The sequence below is a fragment of the Cupressus sempervirens genome, chromosome 5 (genome assembly GCF_028749045.1).
Source record: "Cupressus sempervirens isolate cs-2001-9-10 chromosome 5, ASM2874904v1, whole genome shotgun sequence".
In the NCBI taxonomy this organism is placed as follows: Eukaryota; Viridiplantae; Streptophyta; class Pinopsida; order Cupressales; family Cupressaceae; genus Cupressus; species Cupressus sempervirens.
Genome location: NC_143122.1, coordinates 1,014,460,763 through 1,014,469,540, shown reverse-complemented (window position 1 = coordinate 1,014,469,540; position 8,778 = coordinate 1,014,460,763). Strand labels below are relative to the sequence as shown.

General features: G+C 31.1%; 1 protein-coding gene across 1 annotated transcript; it reads left to right on the top strand.

Moving 5' to 3' along the window:
• Nucleotides 1-7,242: 7,242 nt before the first annotated feature.
• On the top strand, nt 7,243-8,187 carry LOC149559376 (putative UPF0481 protein At3g02645). The gene has a single exon (XM_089831388.1). It carries the CDS (start codon nt 7,243-7,245, stop codon nt 8,185-8,187), a length of 945 nt encoding a protein of 314 aa, XP_089687514.1.
• Nucleotides 8,188-8,778: the final 591 nt, after the last annotated feature.

Here is an 8,778-nt window from a genome sequence, read left to right as displayed (position 1 = left end):
GGTACATGATATTCTTATTTCTCATTCATTAATTGTTAATCCCCTTCTCCTTTCATTATCATTTTTCCCTTATTTATTTTCGGTCCTTTCCTTTTTATGTTACTCCAACGAACTTGAGAAATGTGCTCATTACTTCTTTTGTTTGCTAGGAAATAAGTGAAAATTTTGTATTTTGATGAAGGGTCAACTTTTTTCTCATTAAGTTTCTATGGTATTCTACTTTTAAATACTTCATGTTATACATTAATCTACCAAAATATTATGTAACTACATGCCATGAGTGTCACTTCTTTAATAGATATTAGGATTAAATTGGGATTAGGTTTTGTAGTATTATATAACATTCCATTACATAATACATTTTACATCTAGATTAGCAAATTTCAACTAGTTGTGAAAGAGTAAAGTTGGTTCTAGATTTAAACTTTAACATACAATTGTTTAAGTTTGTAGCTATAGATTTATGTTGGTGAGAACATGCAATATGAAAGTTGAATTTTTGACTTTTCAAGATTCCCTATAACTAAAATATTTTGATAGTCTTTCATATAAATACCAAATTCACAATAATTTAGTATTTTCTCACTAGATCAACCATTATGAAAATAAAATGAAATTATATTTAAAAAATTTCAACTACTTAATAATTATTTAACCTTAATTTCATTTTATTATAAACTTATTGTTTGAATACAAAATCCAATCTAGTTTAATGTTTTCTCATTAGCTCAGCTAGAGTAGTATAGCTACACATGCATCAATAAATGGTGGTCAGCCTATTCAACATGATGGTGAGTTGGTGGCTGTGAGAGTCCTCTTTAACTAAACTATTAAACCATTTTTATAGAGTTTTTTTCCACCTACTACTTAATAATTCTTTAATATTATTATATTTTTTAAGTTAACGTACAAGTCCAATATAAAATTCACTATTGTTTCATTTTTTTTTGGACGGTTGACTAGTAATTTCCATGCCCTACAAATACGTATTAACTCTCTGATAGTCTATATATACAGCCCATATTTTCATCCCCTAGCATTTCAAGCAAACAAGCTTCTTTCTTGTCAATTACATCTTTCTCTATGGTGAAGAAAGCTCTTTGATTCTATGAGTAATTCAATCTTGCCTCAATTTTCCTCAATTTATACTTTTTCTTATATGTCAACCGTGTTCATTGTTTCTGTTGCATGATAAGAGATTTACTATGATGTATCTTTTCCATGAAAACAAAGTGTCTCCTGCAGCACTCCTCACCGGGTTATACGTGGCTTTCACTGTTCTTGCGTGTGTGTGGGTGCTTGTGTGCACCGCTAAGGGGAACTTCCCAATAAAGTGTTAAACATGTTTCAACGCAAGTATTTTCTTTTGTCGCAATTGAAAACATTGCAGTATGTAATTCCAGTTGCCTTTCTATAAAGAAAAATCTACTTTGAGATTAAATCGCTAATTCAAATGGAGCAGTGAACTTGATTCAGCTGACTGATTTATGATTTTATTTTTTTATTTTTTTCCTCTTTTGGTTTTGTTCTTCTAATTCAAATTGTCCAAATTCAAGACTTACTGTATAAGAGGTTCACAATTTACTACTGTGTTGTAGATTCTTTCTTTAAATCTAACCAATCCCAATAGGGAAGTTTTAATTAAAAATCAGTTAGAACAAAGAATATAAGTTTGTACATTTTAAAGCAAAAAGAATCTTGTAAGTTAACATGATGAACCTACAACAAGTGATGTTGTTCTAATTAAAGAAATAAATAAATCAAGAATGGGCTACTAGGACCTTCTATAAAAATGCGGTCAAAATGATTGAATAAATGCTTCAATTGATAAGATTGAATTATTACAATGTACAACTAATTCTCTTATAAAAGAAATAGTATTAGGATGGTAAAATTGCCCAATCAAAATATTTTAAATATTATTAATTTGTCAAAATATTAAATATTAGTTATCAGATAACCTTGAGTAAAATCACTAAAATCACCATTTTATGCTAGCTCTTCACTTAAAAACAATTATAACATCTACGCATAAATAATTGGAAGCTGAACTAAACTATCAATTTGGGAGAATGTTTACTATAAATTCCATATATGTAAATGTATATGACAATCAACACGTTTCACAATTATCATTTATGATGTCATGTATAATAATTTTTAAAGATAGAATTAAATACTTATTTAAAAGTATAGAATTATCACACCATTATTATGTGTAGAATGATTTTCAAAATTGTTTGTTGCAAATATTTTTGTTAGCTAACTTTCTAAGTTAGAGCAATGTTTTTTGTTGGAATATATAGTTTTTTTTCAATTGTTTTTTGGGTATGTGAAGGATCATGATACCAAGCTATGGTCATAAGTGGCAATGAAAAAAAGAAAATTGATGTTAGTCAACTTGAAATAAAAAGTTGAACACATTATCAACCTTACGGAAAAATATTTAAAGAATAGAATATGTAAGAAAATGAATGTAGTTTCTAAATAACTAGCCTTTTTTCTAAAAAATTAAATTAATCTAAGTAATGAAAAATGTATTTGAATGTAGCAATACAAAAATTTTAAGAAAGGGATTAAAAAAATGTGTATGTCTAGCCATATTAATCATAATCAAATCATGATTTTTTTAACAATATTTAGATATACATAGTAGATCCTTGCCTAGATATGACAAGTTTTTTTTTTTTTGTAGTTTTTCCCAAGTAATTTTAAAAAAAAATTTAATAAAATTTTTTCATAATAAAAATAAATCTTGTGTCTGGCCACCTTAACTTTTCATGAACTTTATAAAATTGAATTTTTATTTTCTTATAGTATGTGAAACATAGAATGTAACACATATTTTGTATTGCAAAAAGGTTATATCATTTGAAAGTTACTACTATTTTTTGATCAATTTATCTATCATGACTTCAAAGGTAACTCAATTAGAAAATAAGTAATAATTACTTCATGAACTTGAATTTGACAAAAATTATATCAATGGAAAGTTGATTATCTCCATAAGGAACCCTTTTTTGTTTCATTACCAGGTTAAAAAGGTCATTAGGTACTTAGCCAAAGTTTGGAAAATAAAAAATAAGGAAAAAAAACAATTTGGGGTTAATCGTGTGCCTGTTGTCTTTCAAAGCCAAAACCCAAAGAAAATTCTTATCCTTGTGAGGTATTCAAACTAAATCGAGTATACGAAAAAAAGTGGGTATCTAATAATTATAAGATACTAGATTTGGAGAGTATAAAATATATGAATGTTTGTCAACAATTTTTTTAAAGAATTTCTCACCTCTCCTCGTCATCAGCATGGAAAAGGAAAATAGATCCAGGACAAGGAGCCTCAGGGGACCCCTAGAGATGCTAACTAGAAACATGGTGAGGATTTTGTGGCTATTAAGAGGAGGAGTTTCAAGAAACTAGAGGAGAGGAAAGATATTAGTGAACGAAGATTAGGTAATGTGGCCAAGTTACCAATCAGGGTTATGCACTTCACGATTTTGACTCTTCACCTTCAACATGTTGAGAAAGAAGACTTTATTGTTGCAATAGGGGTGAAAACCATAAGTTCTCTTTAGAGTTTCCTAGTGGATGATTGGTTGCGACTATTGTTAGACAAACCAGAGGGAATTGAGAAGAATAAGGAGACATAGGTCCCCTTCTTGCTTTAGTTTTTTGTTATGTTTCTTAATTTGGCACTCAACCCATGTGGTTTTTGTTAATGGTGCTTTAATGGACATACTATTAATATCGGTTCTGTATATATTATTTTTATGACTACTCGTAGTTTCTTAGTGATGGTTAGATTTTGGGACACTTTGATGTGAGGATTTTTGAAATTAAGAAGGGTGGTGGGTTAATATGTCTTTATCTAACATGTATCTATTCTATATCATTATTTTTTTATGTGTCAACCCCCATTTTTTGTTACAATTTAATTTCAAAAAAGACATTTTTTTAAGTTGAATTTTTGATATGTTGATTAATATTTTTTATATTTTTTGAATTAGAATTGTTCACGAATATTTTTTGATTTATTTATATTTTATTTATGATTATATTTTGTATTTTATAGTTAATAATAAAAATATTCATTTAACAAATTTATATAAATAGTATAATAAATAAATAATATATGTTTTTAAAGTATTAGCTAGTAGCCAAAAGGATGAAGGGATGACCCTGGAGTACAAAAAGGTTCAAAGATCAGCTGGAGGTTACCTCATAATCATCTAACTCATACTAGTGTTATACATAAAAAAAAAAAAAGAAGTTCCAAAACAGAACTATCAATACCACCAGTCATGTTACTAACCAGTAAATAAAATGGGAAAACATTTCAATAGCAAAGAAAATTATTACTGCTATCATTCCAACACTTAGACATATACATAAAAAGTAAAACTCGAGCATCAAGTTCAGAGTGATTAACATCATAATAGCAAAACAAAAAAAAAAAAAAAAAAGCCAAAGCTAGTTGCCCTCATTCTTTTAAGGTTCCTCATACTTCTTTTCCTCAGGCTCATCCCTATTCACATTCACCCCCTCCTCTTTGATAGGTTTTTCCAGAAGTGTCTTCAGCCAGTCCTCCCCCAGAAATTCATAGATGGAGCAGGTAGTCTTTCTTTCCTTGCCCAAGTCTTTCTCATCCTTATTCACTTGCAGAAAATAAAGGATAGTGGTAGTGGAATGCATAAATTTTGTGGATAATTCCGCCAGTGTCAAATTAACATATAAATATATTAAAATAAATAATATTTGTTAATATATATCCTCTATTAGATTATGAAATAGAATATATAAAATATAATATATTTAACAATATCTGTGATATCATATTATACATATTTTCTTCTACTAAATAATGTATATATTATTTATACATTATAATATCTATTAAATATACTATATACTATATAATATATCATGATATAGTATCTAATATGTAAAGTATTTTTGAATCTCACAAAACCATCATCAACATCTTGTAAAACCTGAAACTTTCATTCTTTTTCTAATTATGCGTGATGCAAGCAACCACTATCTAATAACCACGTTTCATCTTTTTTGTGAATGAAGCAATTTGAAACAACGATGATTTCGAGCTATGCTAGACACAAGTTTTGGCTTCCATAGTTTAGTGACACCATGACTTGACTTCCACTAACCTAAAGCATGTCCATCGACAAAGTATTTTTGACACATTATTATTCTAGGTCAAAAAAGCTTCTTTGTGACCAAAAGTAGGTATTTTAGGTATCACATGCCTGCAAGAGCTAATATTATGCCCAAATAGATGATAATGGAAACAACAATAGTGAAATAGTATATATTTAAAAGAAGGGTTTTCAATTTTTTATTTTAAAATTTTCTTTGGACTTTAAACTTTATCTATATAAATCATGTTCTTATTCTATTGGCTAGTCAAATTACCTATCTGATTTTGAAGCATATTAATTTGTTGTTTTGAAAAACTTATCTCTTTTACTCTATATATATTTATTATTTTCTATTATTCAACTTCTAGGAATGGGCAATACTAAGAGGGGGGTGAACTAGTATTGAAACACTTTTACACCAGCTAAACAATTAAAAAAATAGATTGTAATTTTTTAAAAATAAATCACATTGATAAATAGAGATCTGCCACCAATCCATGAGAGAAATGCCTAGTTGAGTAGTGCATAGCTTTAGAAAATGTCCATTTCAACTATTTTTTAAAAAAATATATATAATCCTTAAAACATATTATGTAGGCTAAAATTGACCATAATATATTGCCATAAATATGGTCAAGAGAATTTAAGTGCTATAAATACACAAATAATTATATCCGTGAATTAAATAGAAAATAAGCTTTTCTTAAAGAGAAAATAGTTTGAAGGACTTTGTTGATATTGAACTTTACTACTCCACCAAATAGATGATGTTCTAAAATCAAACCTCATCATTATTATTCAATTAGACAAAAGTGGACAAATGTATAGTCAAAGACTATTTTAACTGATAATTCCTATAATTAGTTAGAAATTTAGGTTATGTTTTATGTTCATTGATCATTTTTTATTCATTTCATGTAGATATTAAAAATATGGCATTGAGACCAAAATTGACAAATAGAATAATTTTCAATGATTGCTAAATATTGTCAAACTTTTTTTTTAATATAATTTGAAATTTTCTATCGATGGACTGTGATGCATTGCAAAAAATACGAAGTTATAAATTGTGAAAATTAGGAGTGTCTCAGGACCTGATAAGGTCAACAAGTATTGAACCAAGAGGAGTATCTTAAGTGTTGCCTTTGAGTAGTTTTTCTAGTTGTGTCAAGAAGACCTACTTTCATCTTTAAATGGATTTCTCCTAAAATATTGTCTTGATTCGTGCCTTATTAGTTTTTGTACGAAATCGTACCTTGTATATTCCTTTTTATAAATGACAGGACGAATGGTCATGGGAGAATTGATGGATACTAATGTCCTCTTTCACATAACAAAAGTCTAAATGCGGGAGAAGCGTTGAAATGTCAGTTCATTGAAGTCCATTGCATTTTTCATATTAACCTGTTATATGCATTTACCTATGTTCCATAGATTCAATTTATATTTTGTTGGACTCTTCGAACATGCCCTCCCTAGGAAAAATGGATAGAAGAGTTGAAGGACAATTTAATCTGGTCATGTAATTAATATATATTTCTGACTTCATGATATGTTCCTTCTCCGGTGAGATAATCTCATGAGCTTGTAAAGAATGTCAAAGTTTGATGAGAATAAATGGATGAGAGAAGCCAAAGAGTATCTGGCTCAGAAGAATAAGTCCTATGAGAAGCCTCCATGCATATTCAGGACAAGCATGGCCTTGCTGAAAGAAAATGAGCATTCCTATGTGCCTCAGATTGTTTCTATCGGCCCTAACCATTTTGGGAAAGAGTGGCTCATGGGAATGGAAACATTCAAAGGCGATGCAGCACGTAGAGAGGTTTTTAGAATTCAGTATGGAACCAAGAAATTTGACGTTGAATTCGAACAAGTGATTGAGAGAATCAGGAGGAGCGAAGAGGATATAAAGCGGTGCTACTATAGAGAAACATCATTCAAGGGTGACGTGCTCCATTTGATGTTGGCTCAGGATGCTTGTTTCATTCTCGAGTTTTTTCAGAAATCACCTCTTCGGATTGGAAGACGATGAATCCTTCCAAGATGAGTTTTTGTTTCTGCCAGAGATGCTTGGAATAAAGCGGAGATCATGAAGGACTTGATCAAGTTGGACAATCAAATACCGTTGTTTGTCTTGGAAGATGTTCTTACTATGGAGATGAACTCTAATTTCCAAGAGAGCACCCAAGAGAAACTTGACAGATTGCTGAGGAAAATGTTCGAGAGAATCTGCTATCGACCTTTTGAGTTCTGTGCAGAGGATGCATCAAAGAAACGGAACCACATTCTGGACATCTATCACGACTCCTACCTTGGGGCCCTGCCAACCGAAAGTACTGAAAAGGAATTAGTGAAAATTAACGTTCAATATTATTGTTCGTGTTTTGCAGGTTCAAAAGGTGGTCACTGCGTATGTTCTGGACGAGCAGACGGGAAAAGTTCTGAGAATGTCAAACAACGTAAGAAATGGTGGCTGAACTTTCCATCTGCAGTTGAATTGAAGAACGGAGGAATCAGATTCGAGGCCAATGGAAAAACTGTGGACGACGTTAAATACGAGGGTAAAACTCTGACTCTGGTGCGGCTGAAATTGAATGTGGACTCGGAGGTGTATATAAGGAATTTAATTGCCCTGGAGATATGTTCTCCGGGGTTCAAGAAGAAAAGAATGACTGCTTATTGTCAGTTCTTGCATGAGCTGTGCCAAACAAGCGAGGGAGTAGATGTGTTGAGAAAGGAGGGTGTCATAATTGGCAATCTTTGGCCCACTAAACTGGTCACCCAATTGTTGAGCGTCTCCAACATCACAATTTCCTGGCCACAGTGCAAATCCATCATAGAAACGAGGGAAAATCTGAGCAGCTATAAGACGCAGCGCTCTATTGTTCTAAGAAGCCTTTGGAACGAATTCTGGGAAGTGTATGGCTCAAAACCTTGGATGGTAGTTGGAGGCTTCGGAGCGATTCTTGTCCTCTTTCTGACTGTCGTGCAGGTCTTTTGCTCGTTTAAACAATGTGGGCCAAGGTCAAATTAAAGACGGGGCATCATTTGTGACTAGATTCTGAGTTCTGCTTTAAAGCCGTAATTTGTTTGGTTTCCTACTAGCTGTTGCATGTAGTTAAGTGGAGAGGCTTATTTAGTTCCGTCCATGCATATGGCAGTTCCTTAAAAAGTTATTAAACTGAATTTTTATAGCTAATAGAGATTCAACCTTTCTACCTATTTATCTTGTCTTACTTTTTCCTTACTTTTTATATCACTAAAGTTGCATGTTTATTAATTATAAATATTAATTCAAACTTTTTGGCAATCTTTTATTGGTCCATGTGTTCAGTGGCAGAATGATAGAAAAGGGTTTTAGAATTACGATGCAAGAGAAGGCCCATTCCACAAGGTCTCGATTGCGGGTTTGGTACAGAATGGAGATAAAAATATTGCAAAGCTCATATAGTTGGCAATAAAGTGTAGGAACATGAGATCTTAGTTCATTCTGATTTTAAACCTTCACATTGAGATCATTTTATTCAAGGATTTAATCGAGGAAAGAAATAGCTCCATAAAATGTGCCAGTTGAGTTAATCATGCCAAATGAAAAAAGAAAATCATGCTTTCGTGCCATGTCTAG

Bases quoted from the DNA above. Each gene is read 5' to 3' on its own strand.
- LOC149559376 (XM_089831388.1), top strand. From the start codon at position 7,243: ATGAAGGACTTGATCAAGTTGGACAATCAAATACCGTTGTTTGTCTTG.